The sequence below is a fragment of the Odocoileus virginianus genome, chromosome 14 (assembly GCF_023699985.2).
Source record: "Odocoileus virginianus isolate 20LAN1187 ecotype Illinois chromosome 14, Ovbor_1.2, whole genome shotgun sequence".
Lineage (NCBI taxonomy): Eukaryota > Metazoa > Chordata > Mammalia > Artiodactyla > Cervidae > Odocoileus > Odocoileus virginianus.
The window spans coordinates 40,609,185-40,629,034 of record NC_069687.1 but is presented as its reverse complement, the minus strand read 5'-3'; the positions used below and the strand labels follow the sequence as shown (position 1 = coordinate 40,629,034).

The 19,850-nt window shown below is 37.0% G+C and overlaps 1 protein-coding gene across 2 annotated transcripts in view; it reads right to left on the bottom strand.

Moving 5' to 3' along the window:
* The window catches only part of PARP8 (poly(ADP-ribose) polymerase family member 8), a 196,797-nt gene that overhangs the window by 39,145 nt on the left and 137,802 nt on the right, over positions 1-19,850 (bottom strand). For both annotated transcript variants that reach the window (XM_070476665.1, XM_070476664.1), the window contains exons 11-15: positions 19,317-19,383; positions 14,614-14,739; positions 13,151-13,715; positions 11,605-11,655; positions 11,419-11,514 (exon numbers count right to left, since the gene is read on the bottom strand). In XM_070476665.1, coding sequence (XP_070332766.1) covers positions 11,419-11,514; positions 11,605-11,655; positions 13,151-13,715; positions 14,614-14,739; positions 19,317-19,383 — 905 coding nt within the window. The remainder of the gene's footprint in view (positions 1-11,418; positions 11,515-11,604; positions 11,656-13,150; positions 13,716-14,613; positions 14,740-19,316; positions 19,384-19,850) is intronic.

Below are 19,850 nucleotides of genomic sequence, written 5' to 3'. Positions count from 1 at the left end.
ACATTTCTCATGATGTACTCTGCATATAAATTAAATAAGCAGGGTGACAATATACAGCCTTGACGTACTCCTTTCCCAATTTGGAACCAGTCTGTTGTTCCATGTTCAGTTCTAACTGTTGCTTCTTGACCTGCATACAGATTTCTCAGAAGGCAGGTAAGGGGGTCTGGTATTCCCATCTCTTTAAGAATTTTCCAATTTGCCGTGAACCACAGTCAAAGATTTTGACGTAATCAATAAAGCAGATGTAGATTTTTTTTCTGGAACTCTCTTGCTTTTTTGATGATCCAACAGATGATGGCAAATTGGTCACTCTCTGGTTCCTCTGCCTTTTCTAAATCCAGCTTTTATGTTATATATAAAACAGACTAAAATCCTAAAAGTTCTCGTCACAAGGAAAAAATGCCTTTCTCTTTTTTCTTTTATTTTGTATTAATATGAGATGATGGATATTCTAAACTTAGTGGGATAATCATTTCATGAGGCATTTAAGACAAATCATTATGCTGTATATCTTAAAGTTATACAGTGCTGTATGTCTCAGTAAAACTGGAGAGGGTATGGGAAGAACTATCGCTTTATTTTAAAAAATTAAATTTCTAAATATAGGTAACAATTAGTAAATAGCCATTTTACTGATATAGTCAAAATATGATTATAATTTCATTTCAGTTAGTTTTAGGCACTTGCACTCAGAATGGTTTAGCAATATGTGAAAATATCCTTTGGATCTATCCCAGGTGGCTCAATGGTAAAGAATTCACTTGCCAAAACAGAAGATGCAGGTCCAAGTCCTGGGTCAGGAAGATCCCCTGGAGAAGAAAATGGCAACCCACTCCAGTGTTCTTGCCTGGAGAATCCCATGGACAGAGGAGCCTGGGAGGCTGCAGTCCATGCAGTCACAGAGTTGGACATGACCGAGCATGCATGCACAAAATATACCCTTTAAGTGGAAAATCCATCTTGCTTGCGTAATACACATTTGCATGGAAGATGCATTTAAATTAATACACATTTGCACAGAAGATGCATTTGAAAGCAGATAACTAAGCTGGCGATATACTAAAAAATGAGGTTCAATCCCAAGCTGTGTAAAACAAATCTACAAAGGAGAATTCCATTTCTTCCTAGGTAATTTCCTCTGGAAGAAATAAGCATGACTCTGCTTACTTGCTACCTAACTCTTAAAAGACTGGTTTTGTTGCAAAGATTTCTTGACTTCAATAACCTCCTGAAGTCAACAGCACTGAAATATACACTCTGCAATTGCCTTGGAAAAGCTCTCATCTTTCAAATCTAATACAGTGTCATCTGTTTGATTTATCTCATCTCCCGAGTTACATCGCATTAGGTAGCTGATGAAGCCGAACACGATGCAGCCCGTGGTGCCCGGCACAGCAGAGAGGCATATTTGTTAGTGCTACTGCTCCCATGCTCACTGACTTCAGAGGACGACTTCGTCCACTGCTTAACAAGTGGGGAAGGACAGCCCCATACTGAGCACCCTTTATGCTCAGAATGGGCCCGCGTGGTGGCTTTGTAGACAAAAAGCCAATCACACAAAGATTTCTGATTGACATTCCCTAAAGAAAATTTCCCTCCAAATAAATTGATGTATTTTCTTTGTCAGTCTTAAAAAGACAGATTCTATTTCAGAAACATGAGGAAAAACTACCTATGGCAGGAAATTAATTGGACAAAGTTCTTCATCCAGACTCAAGCTATACACACTGCTGTATGCACTTGGATAAACTTAGAGCAGACTGTTCAATTTCTACTACTTTTACTTTAGCATTTAACTTAATCTTCTCCTATTTTTTCTGTGTATCTACGTGCATGTGCGGCTGCCCCTCAGTTTCTCCCACTGACATTGGGTTGTTTCTTTCGCTCACTTTCTGGGAGCATGGTATGGTCTGAAATAATAAGAGCAACCATTTTATTGCACACTTACTATAGTGTCAAACACTATATTGGTGTTTGAGTATAATGAAACTGTAAACAAAAAAGAATCCAGGGGAAGGTAAGCTTTGGAAATCATTAAAGGGCCACAGGAATTACTTCATATTCCAGATACCCAAAGTTCACTGAAGAAGTAAACAGAGACACAGAAGGTAATTTGTTTTTAATAATCCTATTGCCAAATAACCATACAGCTTTTTTAATGAATAAAATCCATCAATCCTAAAGATGAATATCATGATAAGGCTCAGTTAGTATATACGAGCAAAGATCATTTTTAAAATTTTGTATTTGAATTCTGGAAATTTTTTTTTTTTTAGTTTTTTTTTTTTTTAGTTTCTTTTAAATTAAAAAGAATTTATTGGAGTATGCTGCTGCTGCTGCTGCTGCTAAGTCGCTTCAGTCGTATCTGACTCTGTGTGACCCCATAGACGGCAGCCCACCAGGCTCCCCCGTCCCTGGGATTCTCCAGGCAAGAACACTGGAGTGGGTTGCCATTTCCTTCTCCAATGCATGAAAGTGAAAAGTGAAAGTGAAGTCACTCAGTTGTGTCTGACTCTTAGCGACCCCATGGACTGCAGCCCACCAGGCTCCTCTGTCCATGGGATTTTCCAGGCAAGAGTACTGGAGTGGGGTGCCACTGCCTTCTCTGTTATTGGAGTATAGCTGATTTATAAAGTAAGTTTCAGGTATACAACAAAATGAATCAGTTACGCATTTACATATGTTTTAGATTCTTTGCCCACATAGGCCGTTGCAGAGTACTGAGCAGCGCTCCCAGTGCTAGCCAGCAGGTGCTTACTAGTTCTCTATTTATATACACTCTCGTGTTAACTCCAATCTCTCGACTTGTCCCTCCCCCTATCTCCCCTAAGTAGCTTTGTCTTCTACATCCACAACTCTACTTCTGTTTTATAAATAAGTACATTTATAAACTTTTTAAAAAGATTCCACATATAAGTGATATCATATGATATTTGTCTTCCTATGTCTGACTTCTTGAACCTTGGATAGTTAATTATATTTATTTTGTGATCATCCTAATATATATGTATGTATGTATATATTCACACACATATATTTAGGGAATAAAGTAGAAACTAAGTTTTGGCATTAAATTGTTGACTTATTAAACAGTATAAAGGAAAATGAAATAAAATACTCTGCTAAACTAGACTGGAAGGTAATTATTTGAAATTTGAGTATTCTATCAGCATACTCTGTCCCCAATCCTAGGCATTCATAGGCCACCCTGACTTTGTCTCAAATGATTTTTTACCAATTTTGCCCAGACCTCCTAGTCTTTATCTTGAGTAACAAATAAGCAACAGTTCAGTCTTTTCTGAATGGTTTCTCCTGCATTGCTGTTTCATCTTCCTCCACGACTTATTTCCATTCCAACCTCTAAATCTCCAAATCACATGGATTTATCAATTGACCCATTATTTTAAATTATAAATTTACAATCCTAATGATAAAGCTATGGCTTAATTTCTTTATAAACACTCCTTTTCTTTCTTGAATTTTTTTCATTGAAAAATGACCTTTCTTCCCATACTCAAACCTGCAAGGCTGATTTCTAAGAATATCCTATTACTGCAACTGTTTGAAGAAGGAAATCAGGTACGATAGAAAACTTGCTTTGTGGAGGAGGGCAAGAAATGATATTACCATTCTGAAAAATCTGGAGTAGAACTACACATTACATTCTTATAAAAATAATTTTATCTTTATTTTTAAAATAGTAATGATAGAGGTAGTAATGTTGCAATTAATTTATGTACCATAGTATGGGTTCCCAGGTGACTCAGTAGTAAAGAATCCACCTGCCAATACAGGAGACACAGATTCAATGCCTGGATCAGGAAGATTCCCTGGAGAAAGAAATGTCAACCCACTCCAGTACTTTTGCCTGGGAAATCCCATGGATAGAGGAGCCTAGTGGGCTACAGCTCATGGGGTCACAAAAAGAGTTGAACACAACTTAGAGACTAAACACCATCACCACCACACTAAATAAACACCAGTAAATTTTAAAATAACAATGTTACATCCACCAGTCATTTTTACTAGAACATTCAATAGAGTATTAAAGATATAAATAAGCTTAATTTTCAGATAATTATTTGCCAACCTAGTTTTTGTAGATAACTGTTTACCCACATTTTATATGACAGGAGTTCAAAATGTCAACACAAGATGGCATACTAAAAGAAACTTCTCAAATCACAAGTAATCAAGACAAGATGTCTCACAGAAAGGACATCCTATTCCAGGAAAGCAAGTGATTCATTCCTCCTTAATAAAATACACAGTTATATTGCAATTAGCATTCTCCCACCTTGAGCAGACTGCCAGCCAGTGCCCTGCTCCCAAGAACATCTGCTATCACTATATTATTTGCACAGAAAACTCCAGCCTCAATTCTAAATAAAACATACTTATGGAATAGCTACTGCTGGATAAGCAAAACTGTTTGTTTTATTAGACATGACTTAATAAAGTATACATGCCTAGATATCACCCAAAGTGTACATTATTTACTAATTCAAGGTTACAAGAAATCTATTAGCTTCAATTTATAAAATATTATCTATTCTTACTGTCATACTATTATATTGCCTTCAAATAATTAGTCCCTATAACTTAAACTGTAAAACCATGGCAAGTCCCTCCTGCCATTACACATAATATACATAATATATCTGCAATATAACATTTACTATGCACCATTTAAAAACATGGGGAACTTTATATGTCCCTAAATTAAGATTCATTTTAGAAATTTTTAAGCTAAAATGAATATTTTTAATTTTACTTGAATCAAAACAATGTAAATGTGAGCAGTAAAAACATGACTCAAAAAATGATTTTAAGCCCTAAAGAATATTTTAGAACCTAACTGCATTTTAGAAATTTTGTGTTTTCAATGAATTTAAATTACTTCCTACTGAAAACAGAAATAACACAACTCGAGAATCCAGCTATGTATTTATATATAGCACAGTGTAGGTGAGTGGTTTTCAAATCCTTTTTTGCTGTGATCGTGTTTTTCAAACAAAATATTTCATGTAAGCCCAATATATAAAACAGATGAACATGGATGTTGTTCCAGCTGGAGCTTATGTGCACAGTTCAGTTCTCCCAGCTACAAAACAGGCATAAAATCAGATGTAGTTCACCAGGTTGATAAAAGGACCGAGAGAGAAGAATCAAGTGAGATAAAGATTATAAAACCTCCTTGAGGTACAGAGAGCTGTTGAAATATTAACACTATTAGGTAAGCTGGATAGTGTGTGAAAGTTGCTCAGTCATGTCCAACTCTTTGTGACCTGATGGACTGTAGCCTGCCAGGCTCCTCTGTCCATGGGCATTCTCCAAGCAAGAATACTGGAGGACTGGAAAGGGTTGCCATGCCCTCCTCCAGGGATCTTCCTGACCCAGGGACTGAACTCATGTCCCTCACATCTCCTGCCTTGGCAGGCAGTTTCTTTGCCACTAGAGCCAGCTGGGAAGCCCTGTCTCTTCTACTTATGTTAACTCAATCTATATATAGAAATATGTGTTTAATAAGAATTTTCATTGAAGCATATCATGACACGGTACTTTTATTTTCACACCGGTAGTTTATCAAAATTCTTAATTTGTTTTCTAAAGCATTTCTTGCTAAAACAGAAATGAGCAATGTAAATACAACTTCATAATTTAAAAAACTAGTGTTGAAAACACATGAGAATAATTAAGAGTATTGCTATGCTTCTTCATCCATTCTCTAAATATTAAGGTATGAAGGTCAGACCTAAATACAAGACCTACCGGTTTTCCTCTTAGGTAAAATGGGACATATCCAGGTTTACCCACATACTCAGTTTCTCAAGATGGGTCTTGGGAGTGCCTTAAGCTATGACCAAACTATAGCTGCATACTGTTAAGTTCACTCTGAAAACAAGAACCTTAGTTACAAACATTTGTCTAAGGTCCACAGCAAAACTGGGTACAAAAATTATTAGATTCATGGGTTTCTTTAACTTGACTTCAGTGGGATGGAGCATTATTCTCAAGAGGTGACAGGAGAATCTCAGGCCTGATATCACAAAGCAAGTAATGTGGGACATTTCCACAGGGCAGGAGAAGAAAACAAGATCATAATTCTTCTATCACATGCTGATGTGGGAAACAAGAAAGTCTGTTAACCAGGGAGAGAGAGAACAAACACCCGCTGTCACTGACAAAGTTCCAACTTTGTAGGGATACTAAGCCACACAACCACGTGAGTGGTTTTCTCCAATAGGATTCAGCAGCTCACATACAGGGTTCAAAGAAGACAAACACCTGCATTGATCCAAGAATGGGGTTTAAGGTGAGTATAACAAAAAGACAAGGCCACTAGGAATTTACAGGCTGATAAAAACAGTGGTGATTCTGGCAGTAAATCCTCCTTTTCCTCTTTTGCAAACACACTTGATGAAGTCCAAAATCAACATTCTAAAGCATCACCAAAACAGTCTACTGCATTAACATCTAGTTGATTCCAAAATGTAGAAACTAGTAATTTGGTTTTGGTTTGGTTTTCTGATGGGATTGCAGACCGTACTGCCAAACTGAAATTCTGGGACTCTGAACAACCCTCCTGATAATGTGAGTTTTATGCAGATCTGAAGTATTACATGTCAGAACCCACCTGAGGGTGATATTTATAACCTTTGTAAACAAAAGAGAAAATCAGAGGCTTGTGGTATTTCTAAATAAGTAGTTTAGTTCCTCATGTTGCAAAAGTGTGACAAGCTTGCCTAGACCTCTGAGGAAAGTGACAGAACAGGAAATTAGTGACTAAAATTTTAGGACATTTGGGAAATAGGAGTAAATGGAGACTTATGTCATTTAAATAACAATCAGGCTTGAAGAAAAGAGAAAAAAAGTGAGAAACAGTTTGAATTTTGACAGAGAAATCTAACAAATGTAACAAACATGAGGCAGAAAATCTATGGAAACAATTCTATCTAACCATTTAATCACCCATGGAGCTATCATGTCTCCTTTTTATAGCTTGGAGATCTACTGCAGTTTTTAATGTGTTATCTGGACTGAGAATTAGTGATCAATGAGTCCATTTATTGATTACTATCCACAGGAAATTACATTTGTAAAAATTGTTATACATTATTGAAATGAATCACCATACATTATTGAAATTATAGCAAAATACACTGCAATGGGAATATAAGAAAGAAGAAATGAATATGCCTGATTTAAGTGAAATACCTGTTCAATACAACAAGGAGGTATTCTGTTTACTTTTCGTCCTTTAAATATGAGATGTTTCTCTATTTTCATTTCCTGATCTGATTTCATATGTCACTTATCTTACTACTTAAGAAAGTAAGGTTTCTGATTTCCTGAGATATCAGTCTGAATTAGAGCAACAAAAAACCACTTGATAAACTATATTTATTTAAAAATGTCGTCTTTACTCTTGTTTACAAAAGTATTTCCATTTCTAGAAATAGACAGCATGCTTAACTGGTGCAGAAAGACAGAGATAAAGTAAAAGAGAACCTGGAGCAAGGCACAGAGAATACTAACATCAACTATGATCTTTCTATCACCTATTATTGGAATGAACAGCCAGTAAGGAAACTGGGAAGAGCAAACTCCCAACACCAAGTGTAGTCGATTTCCAGGATAAAAGTAGTCAGTTCAAGTATGTAAGTCAAGAGCAGCATTATGATTGAGAACCATGGCCTTGGTGCCATTCTTCCAGGATTCAAATCCTGTCCCTATCAATTACTAGCATTGTAACATTAAAAAAATTACTGTTTTCCTCATCTATAAAGCAGGGGTAGTAATACCCATCCTCATAGGGTTATTATAAGGATTAAATAAGATAATCCATGTAGAGAAAGTTGCTCAGTCATGTCCGACTCTTTGGGACCCCATGGACTGTACAATATATGCAATTAATTCTCCAGGCCAGAACACTGCAGTGGGTAGCCTTTCCCTTCTCCAGGGGATGTTCCCAACCCAGGGATGGAACCCAGGTCTCCCTCATTGCAAGCAGATTCTTCACCAGCTGAGCCACAAGGGAAGCCCAGCCATCAGGGAAGATCCATGTAAGGCACTTCAAAAATATGATTTAAAAAGAACACCCCAAAAGCTTATGCTATTAATAACATGACTATTATATTCTGCAATGAAAATATTATTGCCATGGATTAAGAAATAAATCAAGGTCCACAGATGCATAATGACAAACAAAATAAAGATGAGCCTCCTTAATGGGATAAATGAACATGATAAAATGATTCTTTCTCCTTTCATCATAGCTATACATTTCTGTGTATCGAATAAAAATAACAATCTTGTACAAATCTTTACTAAAATAAATGCTGAGTCAGTTAATTTGGTTTCCGAATAGCAATGTATCTCTTTGAGAGGAATAACTGTTAAAAATAGCATATGAGGGGCAAGAAAACTTTTTTATATGTTTTCCAAAAACAATAAAATGAAACAAATATATCACAAAACCTGACAGACGACTGTGCTCATTAATGGCTATTATATACATTTTTATAACATAAATCTTGAAAGACAAAAGTGTTCTAATAAAATTAGCTGTTTTCAGGCTTTATAATTTATCTTTTCAAATACATAGGATAAATTTCTCTTAAAAAGTGCAACAGACTCTAGCATGGTGCCTTATACTCATAAAGCATTTAATAAATGTTTGTGATGCAGTTTTGAAATCAGACAGAATCAGGTTCAAAGTTCAGCTTGCAGTCACATAGCTGGGGAGGATACTAACAAAATTGCCTACCCTCTTTGAATCTTAATCTCCTTAGTTGCACCATGGGCATAAAAATACCTAAACCACACAGTTCTGTGAAAATCAAATAAAGAAGCAATATGCAAAACACCTGGGGCTTCCCAGGTGCCTAGGTGGTAAACAATCTGCCTGTCGATACAGGAGACGCAGGTTCAACCCCTGGGTCAAGAAGATCCCCTGGAAAAGGGAATGGCAACCCACTCCAGTATACTTGCCTGGAGAATCCCATGGATAAAGGAGTCTGGTGGGCTACAGTCCATGGGGTCGGAAAGAGTTGGACGTGACTGAGCATATACTCAAGCATGCAAAATATCTACCCAAAGTATCTGGCAACTGGTGCATAAATCATCTGCAAACATATAATTTTAGTACTTCCTGTCTAATCTGGATACCTTCTATTATTTCTTTCTTCTTAATTGCCTGGCTAGAACCTCTAGTAAAATGTTGATTAGAAGAGGCAGAAAATTCACACTTCAGATTAGGAAACTCACACTTCTTGATTTCAAACTTACTACAAAGCTACAGTAATTCAGATAGTATAGTACAAGTATAAGAACTGACATACAATCAGTGGAATAAAATCAAGAGTCCAAACTCACACATCTATGGTTAAGTCACTTTCCACAAGGGAGACAACATTATTTAATGAGGCCAGAATAGTCTTTTCGACAAATGGTGCACCGACAACTAGATATCCACATGCAAGAGAAGGAATCTGAACTTCAACTTCATACCATAAACAACAATTAACTCAATGTCTTACATGTAAGATACAAACTATAAAACTCTTAGAAGGAAATATAGGTATACCTCTTTGTTACCTTGGGTTAGGCAATGCCTCAGTGGATAAATTTGGATTCCGCTAACATTAAAAATTTTGTGTGTCACAGGACACCCTCAAGAAAAAGAAAACCCACGTAACAGGAGAAAATACCTGCAAATCATATCTCTGATAATGATCTAGTATTCAGAATATATAAAGAACTCTTGAAGTGAAGTGAAAGTCATTCCGTTCTGTCTGACTCTGCTATTCATGGACTATACAGTCCATGGAATTCTCCAGGCCAGAATACTGGAGTGGGTAGCTGTTCCCTTCTCCAGGGGATCTTCCCAACCCAGGGATCTAACCCAGGTCTCCTGCATTGCAGGTGGACTCTTTACCAGCTAAGTCACAAGGGAAGCCACAAAGAAGTCTTAGAACTCACTAAAGAAAACAAATAATCCAATTAAAAAATGGGCAATGGATTTAAAGAGATATTTCTCCAAAGAGGACATACAAATGGCCAATAAGCACATAAAGAGAAGCTCAAATCATTAGTCATTAGCAAAGGACAAAGCAAACCATTATGAGCTACAACTTCACAATTCCTAGGATGGCTATAGTTGGAGGAAAAAAGAGGTGAATAGTAAGTGTTGGTGAGGATGTGGAGAAACTTGAACCCCATCATACACTGCTGTTAGAAACCTAAAGCGGCACAGCCACTGTCAAGAAATAGTTTGCCAGCTCCTGAAACAGTTAAACAGAGCTAACACAAGTCTCCAGCAATTCCATCCACTGATGAATGGATAAACAAAAGTCACACAGCTGTATAATAGAGTATTACTCCACCATAAAAAGGAATAAATTATGAGACACACTACATATATGAAACTCAAAAACATTTTACTACTAAGTGAAAAAAATGGCCACATAATGTATAATTTAATGTGCATTCATATGAAATGTCTAAAATAGGCCAACTCACAGAGACAGAAAATATATCAGTGGGAGTGATTACTACCATTTACGGGGGTTCTTTTTTGGGGTAATAGATTCTGGAATTATGGACAGTAGTCATAGCTGCACAAAACTGAGAATGTAATTTTTAAAAAGACCACTGAATTGTACACATTGAAAAAGTGAATTGTATATTTATACAAATTTTATCTCAATAAAAAACTGCAAAAAATTTTTAATTGGATAATTTTCCCCCAAAATACCATTTACACATTGATTCTTATTTCCATACTTCCTTAATAATGCCACAAATGTGTGAGTAGGCAGTTTTTTGAAATCTTTCCTCTAATTCTCTGATTCTATTATATATACCTCTTCTAATTGGAATAAGGACTACCCATTTCTCTCTATATTAAATATCTTATTCTTTTTCTTCTGTTCATTTTTTTTTTTTTTTTGCCACACTGCATGGCTTGTGGGGCCTTAGTTCCTCAACCACGGATTGAACCCAGGCCCTTGGCAGTAAAAGCATGGAGTCCTAACCACTGGACCACCAGGAATTCCTCCAACATTAAGTACTGTAGATTGTGTGGTTTTGAAAAAAACAGTGTTTACAAGTTTACATATATATACATATCAATATGAATGGACACAGAGATATATAAAGACAGACAAACAGCAAGGTGATAGGCACATGTAAGAAATACAGTTAAGAAATATTTTCCTAAAGTGAAACTGTCTGTTGATCTTTCACAGAGTTCTTCAGAAATAGTGACACATTTGTCAAAACTATACAGCTTTGTGTATTAAATAATTGACTCAATAGAGAGCATTTACTGTAAATGCAATTACTTACTTGCCTGTATCTTAATCCTCTTCATTTCTATTCTAAACCAACATTCCACCAGTGAGAACTTACCCTAAGCATGGGGCCATTCTGAAACACATGTGGTTCATCACAGACCACACAGTACTCATTCAACACAGGGATCCGCTGTTCAGCAAACTCAATTGTCTGAATAAGACAATAAAGAGAAAGAATTAAGTTCAAGAAGGATTTGAAAACCCACTAAAGGCTAAACTATTTCAAAGGCTTGGCTCATACCTGCACTAGGAAGCCACGGTCTCGTATTGGAATGCATTTGGCACCATTTGACTATAAGAAGCAAAGTAAAAAGAAAATGTTTTTTAATTAGGAAAAATATATAAATTATAGCGTTTTACTCTTGCAACAATGAAGGCAGATGTGATTTTCTAAGACTATCAGTGAATCAAATCACTGATTATGACACTAAGATTTCAGAATTTATTATAATGCTCTTTCCTCCATTATTATTGCAATCTTTTGTTTAAACTAAATGAATTGCCTTCTTAATTTCTGATCTTCTAGTAAAAATGACTGGCATCTCTAAATGATCACAAAAACTTGCTGTCTCTACCCCTGATCACTGAACACTCTCACTTCCTCATTTAGACTATTCAATCTCATTTTACAACTAGATAGAACTATTCCTCCAAGCATGTATAAAAGAGGTACAATTCCTCCAAGCTGCTGAAAGGGGTAGAATACTAAACTACCGTATTATGCTCAACATAATATGCTCAACATAATACGGTAGGATGTATTATGGGAAGACACTAAGACATTTTCTTTCACAGAATATCTAAAATTATCTTTCTTGAGTGAAACTAACTATGGGATTCTTTCTACTATGTAACTCTGACAAAATTAATTTTCTGTATGTCTTTGATAGTTTTGAGAAGATACGGGCTTTGGGGATGTCCACCTAAAACTACCAACATAGCCAAATATATTTTCTCCACACAAAATTTCACGGTATAGTTTACAATGTAATTTCAGAAACATATCTATACAAGAGCACCACAACACACACACACACACACACAAATTTACTAAAAGCAAAGAAAAATTTTGGTCAATTATTTTATGTAATTATAAGTAAGATAGGCCTGCTTCTTTATACGAAGCTGGCTATAATGCTAATCACTCTAGAGGCAAACTTTGTGTAAATCTGACTCCCAGTAAATACCACCCAAAGTACTTAAGTTTTAATACAGTCTCCCGCCAGCCCCATCTTCACCACAAAACAGGTTCAGGATAAAGCAATCTCAGTTTTATAAAGCAGACACTGAGAACAGCTTGAAGTGACGCTCTGGGATACAGCGGTTAACTATCACTCCTCTCTACAAGTTCACAGGCAAAGCTTTCCGCTTATGTACAACAGGAAGGACACTACTCTTAATCTTAGACAAACTCTGACTTCTACTACTTATGTGAGAAAACTAGAAATTAGATAAACCTGCTTAACTAAACATTAAAAATGTTTAGTGAATTCAATGGACTTCCTTCTATTTTTAGGAGCATTCATTCCCATGACAGGAATCTGGACTAAACTTCACATCCACAGGAACGTTTATTTTTCCAGAATCAAAACGAACATTCCAGTACTAGCTGCAAATGTCTGGTATGCAAAGGAATATTCCAAAGGAAAAAAAAAAAAGTAAATCTTCAAAACCCAAAACAAAACCGTGCGTCTTTGAACAGACCTTCACAAAACAAACACACTCACAAAACCCTCTCCTGCCCCTTGGCTAACATCTAAGAACTCAAGATGAAAATATGTACGCACAGCAGGCTGGGAAGATGAAGATGACGATGGTGTTAAGATACCAATGAGCCCTGAGGTAAGAGAGAGCCTCCTGCCCTCTGCGTTGGGTTCCTTGAAAAGCTCCGTTTTGGATGACTTGGGGGCACTGGTGTAAGACTTGCTGAGCAACTTGTGATTCTTGAGTCCGTATAATTCTTCCATTCTGAGGTTACTGGAGTAAGACCTGCTCAACAGTTTGTGAGGCTTCAGGCTGGCGTTGTGCTCACAGCGCGGGTCTCCAGAACAAGAGCGGGTCAAGAGCTTGTGCGACTTGAGAGCGAGGCAGTCCTCCTGCTTGACGGCGGCAGGGCAGGGGCGGTTCAAGAGTTTGTGCGACTTAATGGTGGTCACGGCCTGCTCAGCCCGGGGGTCGCTGGACAGCGAGCGACCGAAGGTCCTGTGCGGCTTCGGCGCGCACACGTCCTCCGTCTTGACGGTGCTGGAACAAGTCCTCCGCAGCAGCTTGTGTGTCTTGGAGATGCCGTCCTGCTCCGACTTCAGTTTGGATTTGCTTTTTCCACAACCAGGGGGAGGATAACTTGGCGACCTTCGAAATCGAATAGTTAACACAGGGCAAATCGTGAGTGTAACAGACCGTGAATACCTGTCGGGCTCCATCAACTCAACTCTGCTACAAATACCATCTCTTTTAAACCCAGCCTATCCAGTGAAAACTGAAACCAGAAGTGTGTACAGAAAGACCACAGGGACTGAATTCTATGTTTCCTGGAAAGAAAAAAAAAAAAAAAAGGGACTGATTGTCCAGTTGTTGTTTTTTTTCCCCTCCTACCTATTCTAGAGACCTAAAAAGCTGTGGTCCCTAACCTTTTTCATATGAGTAACAGTTTCCTGGAAGAAAAATTTTTTCCTGGACCTGGGAGTGTGGTGGTTTCAGGATGGTTCAAGTGAGTTACATTTATTGTGCAGTTTATTTCTATTTTGTGGCAATCTCAGGATATTCCACCTTGAATTTAGGCTTAGGGTTTTCAATCCTCTGAGAATCTTAATGTCACCAATGATCTGACAGGAGGTGGAGCTCAGGCGGTAATGCTAGTGATGGGGAGCGACTGTAAATACATATGAAGCTTTGCTTTCTAGCCTGCAGCTCACCTCCTGCTGTGTGGCCTGGTTCCTAAGAGGTCATGGACCATTTGAGGACCCCTTCTATACAAAGGACTAATTTTGGTAGGGAAACTCTATGGAATTAGAAACCAAAAGAAATGCAATTTTAGTAAATTTAACCAATGTAAAAATACAAAGTCAAAACACAGAAATGAGTAGCTATGTTTTTTGATGGAATGGATATAACTTGGTTTGTTCTTTAAAGTCATAAAGAAAATAAACAGATGCCAAGACTGTAGTAGAAATGCTCTGAACTAAATAACCATGGAAGATCACAAGTTGCAGCATTTAAGTAAGATGAGGGAAAGATGTCTATTACCTACCTGCGCAAGGTTGTAAATAAATGCAGGGGAGACTTGACTTTCTTCTCTGACAGCTTCTTATTGTGCAGGCAATTGGATTTTTCTTTGCTCTGCTTCCACTGCTGTGTAACAAATGTCTGCATGATTCTGTCAAACCAAAGGTAAGTGTGTTGTCACAGTTCCAAGGTAATTTACTATCAGATTTCTGTACAGATTATGGAGAGAATGCATTTATCAAAGGAAAATAAATGCATGGTGATTAGAGAGAATTTAATTTTGAACCATACAAGATGATTTCATGTGTGGTAAAGCATCTTATAGAAAATCTAATGATTTTACTGTGTTACAATTAATAATTAATTACTGACATAATTAAAATATAATTGATTAATTGCTAAAAGGTAAAAGAATAAGGATATAAAGAGATTTATAAGGACACCCTATAGGATCAACACCTTTAGCTTTGGTGGCAAAAGAAAAGTCTGAAATATTTTGTTGGTGCCAACCACAGGTTTAAAAATGATTTTTGTTAGTAATTATGATTAAGATACAACTAAACTTTTTCTTTTTATTTGATTTGTTTATGTAGTTTTCTTCCTGGAAAGGACACTAAAATAAAACTAAAAAATCCTAAGCAAAAATAAGCTGTGCAAAACTAACTCTATGGAGAATAAGCAGATCAGCAAGTTTTATGTTCAGCACAGTCCCATTCACTTGAAAATATGCTGTATTTTTTTTTTCTTTTAATGATGAGCCTCTAAGAATTTTCAGTTCCTATCATAAGGCAGGAATTTGGTAACTTCTGACCTCAATATTTTCTAAATCAAGACCACAGCATCACTGTTTTCCGGTAAAAAATTCTAGAATGTCAACTGCAGATTTAAGACATGGCCTTATTTTCTGAGATGGGTCCCAGGCTATGACAGTTTCTCTGGATCCCATCTCTCCAGTGGCACTGGAGAGGGTCCCTTAGCTGATATTGAAGTAGAGAAGAAATTTTACAATTAAACATTGTGTACAACAGATTAAACATTTTCATTTTCTTTTCAAAGTCAATTCAGCACTGCCTGCTTTTCCTGCTATTTTCAGTTATTTCTAACACATTGCTTTTGGACCAGGAAAATGGTACCAGTATCTACCACTGACAATATGCCAGGGTGTAAAGGAGGAACTTTATTTACAAATCTTTTTTCCTCCTTCTACACATTTCATAAGTAAGGTAAAGACATGAAAATTTGTCCAAGTTTACCTGGATAGTAAGTGGCAGGGCTGTAATACCTATGTAATCCAATACGGATGAATCTATGTTAATATGTTATCCAAAAGGGGCAGGTGTGTCTCTTAATACTAGGCTGATTATTCACTTACCAAATTAACTCAGATTGCCAGAAACTACATCACTCAGACTTACTACCCCAACTTTGTCAGCTAGCTTAGATGAATTCAGAGGAAATCTGGAATTATTGGGGGGGTGTTTATAGCTGTAGAGGTAGTGAGGAAGAAGAAGAAAAACTGCAGTCACAGTCAATGATGCATGATTTCAGATTTGCAGTAAATCCCTCCCAGAGATCAGAACAGGAAACCAAGGCTTTATTTACCACTTAATTTTTGAAGATATTTTTCTCCCAAGATTTTAGCAAAATTTAAATGTAACAGAACATCAGGGTCATCATTTTCCCCTGTACCTAACCTCGAATCCCCAGTGACACCATACCAGGCAGATTCGGATTCTTTCCTCCTATGAAAAACTGCCATTCCTGTCTACCATTCCCTAAGAAACCTAACAAGTGCTTCTCTGATTCTCGACAGACTAACCGAACAGACTAACAAAACACAAGTCAAAGAGCTAAAATTGTTCCCACTTTCATATAACATTTGCATTCTAAGGTGTGACTTCAATATCTAAAACTAGTAATTCTTAAACTTGGGACACCTAAATCCCTACCTGTTCTTGGATTTGAAAGGGAGGAGTTAATTATCTCTGTAAGAAATTCAATATGGTGTTTCATTTCAATGGTAATCTGAAATATACATATGAGTACATTTGGTATAATGGACACTCCCTTAAAATAGAGATTTCCGTGCTCACACTGGTCTTTGAATGCTGGCACTAAGAAGAACTATTACAATTGCCATTGGCTGATAATAAAGAAGGGAAAAAGACCTTAAGGTAAATTATACATTCACATCAAGTGAAGACCAGGTGATGTCATAGTCAGCTATCTGAACAAAGATTCCAGGGTAGTTCAGATAGAGAAATGGGAGTATACATGGGCAATGTGATGATTTTCTACATGTTGATTTCAAAAGAAGTGTGCTCCACCACTGTAACCAGTACTGTGTTCAAACTGTGGTGGTGAAACAGCTGCAGCAAAATGACATCATTCATCAAGTTAAATTCCTGTATTATTTTGAAAAGTGAGTTTTTATTTCAATTTGCACATCAGTTATAAATTGAATTTTGGTTTATAAATTTGAACTCAACATATGAATAATTTATACCATGCTTTATTTGCATGTACTTAAGGCACTGCTGGAGATTCACAATATACGTTTCCTTTTAAAAACAGCTTAAGTTTGATTAATGCCAATTGAACGTAAAGTCATACAGAGTTTAAGATTATTTCCATAGTCTGTGATATGCTTAGCCTTTGACTAATGGATGGCCTATTCAAGACTGATCACTATATTACATCTGTTTGGACTCGGTTATTTTTTCCTCCAGGCTCTTTTAATGACTTCACGTTTTCCCCAATATCTATTCAATGCTGAAAATATATTCCAAGCCTTATTAAGGCAAGGGAGTATCCAGGATTGTATGAGAGACAGATTAGTGGGTGAATCAAAAATACTGATGTGAAATCAAATCCTGGCTCTACCACTTTCTCAGTGTGTGAGCTTAAGCAAGTTGCTTAAACTCTTGGTGCCTGGGCTTCATCATCTAGGAAACATGGAGGGTATAGTACCTGCTTGATAGGGTTGTTATGAAGATTAAGGGTGGTGATACACATCATTATGCTAAGTACTTGACAAAAAAGCAGCACTGCATAAGCAACTGCTGCAGCTACTGCTGTGGTTTAGATTCTGTCTTATTGCCAGAAACACAAAAGATAAAGAATAGCGTTTCTTATTTTCTGAACAATAACAAAAGGCCTAGATTCTAAATCTGCCTTCCTAACTTGCTGTATGTTTCTGGGAAAATAACCTCTTTATATTTCAATTTTCTCTTATGACTTATTCTGAGAATGAGATCAGGTTTTGAATTTTATTATATATTATATTAGATGAGAAGATCACAGGCAAACCCAGTTATTTAAAATTAAGGAAAGAAACCAAATTAGACTAAAACTGATCAAGAGTCATGAAAAAAAAGTTCCAGTTCATATACCAAACTGTCCACATAACTAAAATCTATACATAAAAGCAAATAACTTTTTTGAAAGGCTATTTCCTGGTGGATCAGTTGGTAAAGAATCTGCCTGCCAAGAAGGAGACCACCTGCAATGTAGGAGACCTGTGTTTGATCCCTGGGTCAGGAAGATCCCCTGGAGTGGGAAATGGCAACCCACTCCAGAAACCCCATGGACAGAGCCTGGCAGGCTCTAGTCTGTAGAGTCACAAGAGTTGGACATGCCTCAGCAACTAAACATATTCTATAATGTGATTAAACAGTGAATATAGAATACAGATTTCCTTAATTTCTCAGGGTTGGGGATTACACACATCATTACTTTTTCTGAGCCCAAATGATGTACTCAAATGGCAGTACGGGTAGGAAGCTATTTCTACACTTCTGTACTTGTATGTTTCTTGTCTTGTTTGGACCAATGTCATTTCACTCTCCCAGAATATTTCTTAAGTGGCTTACAAAATAATATAAAGTAGAACTCTGGACTTTGGGTGATAATCATAGTCAATATAGATTCACCAGTTGTAATAAATGTGCCATTTGGTAGAAGATGTTGATAATAGGGAAGCTATGTATGTGTGAGGGCAGGAGGCAATCTCAGTACCTTCCTCTCAATTTTGCTGTGAACCTAAAACCAATCTAAAAAGTAAAGTCATTAAATTAAAAATAAGTTTTAAAACGAAGGAGAAAATTGGTGAAGGAAAAAAAAATCATGGGGGGGTGGGAAGATGTGGCAAGGGGAGGTGGTACCTAACTTGAATGGCTTAACATAGAAGGCAGGCTCCATGCTTCGCTCCAAGACCTGTAAGATATTGGCTTGAAAAACAAAGTCCAATCGAAAAAACAAAGCCAATTAAGCTGGAAAAACATACCTAATTCAATACAGAAAACTGAGAAAATTTCTTTTCAGAGTCCTTAAGAAGAAAACACTACATAATATAAAGTGCTAAACATATGTTGTAAATTGAATTTTATTTCAAAGATGTGGAATTCTAAACATTAAGAGTTTATTTTCTGATTTTCACATGCCCACCTTCTCAGGTGGAAGGCAGGCTGTTGCAGGGATGAGAAAGGATCCTGTCTGGGGGGCGGGGGTGGGGAGTAGGGGGCGGGGCTGGTGGAATCTGGCCCAGTTCTAAAAGTGTGCTGTGCCAGCTAAATTATTGATGAGCCTCTAAGCATCAGGATGAATTCCTCTCCTGAGGCATTTACTTCAAAAAGCTGTGCTGAATAAAAATGGGGTGGGGGTGGCAAGCAAAATGAGAACTCAGTTCTCTTTAATAGAAATTTGTTTTTCACTCATTGGAAAACTTACTTTTTCAGCTGATGTCCCAGGCCAAATCTCTCTTTTGTGGAAATCTGAAAGACATCAACAGTGGGCACTGCAAAGGAAAAACAAAAAAACAGTCTAAATATTGAGTTGAAACTCAACTATCAGCCAGGAAAAAGACTGAAAAGTAAATTATATATTACTATGTGTACGTAATATGTATATACACATACATACACATTTTAAAATAGTCTACACACAATGCTACACGTGGCTACTTATGCTTTATATAGAGATTCTGGAGATCATTCTATGCTTCTATTGCTGTTGTTGAGTCACTAATTTGTGTCCGACTCTTTGCGACCCAATGGAATGCAGCACTCCAGGCTTCCCTGTCTGTCACTAGCTCTCAGAGTTTGCTCAAACTCACGTCCATTGAGTCATTAATGCTATCTAACCATCTCATCCTCTGCCACTTTTTTGCCTTTTGTCTCCTTTTGCTTTCAGTCTTTCTCATCATCAGTGTCTTTTCCAATGACTCAGCTCTTTGCATCAAGTGGCCAAAGTATTGGAACTCCA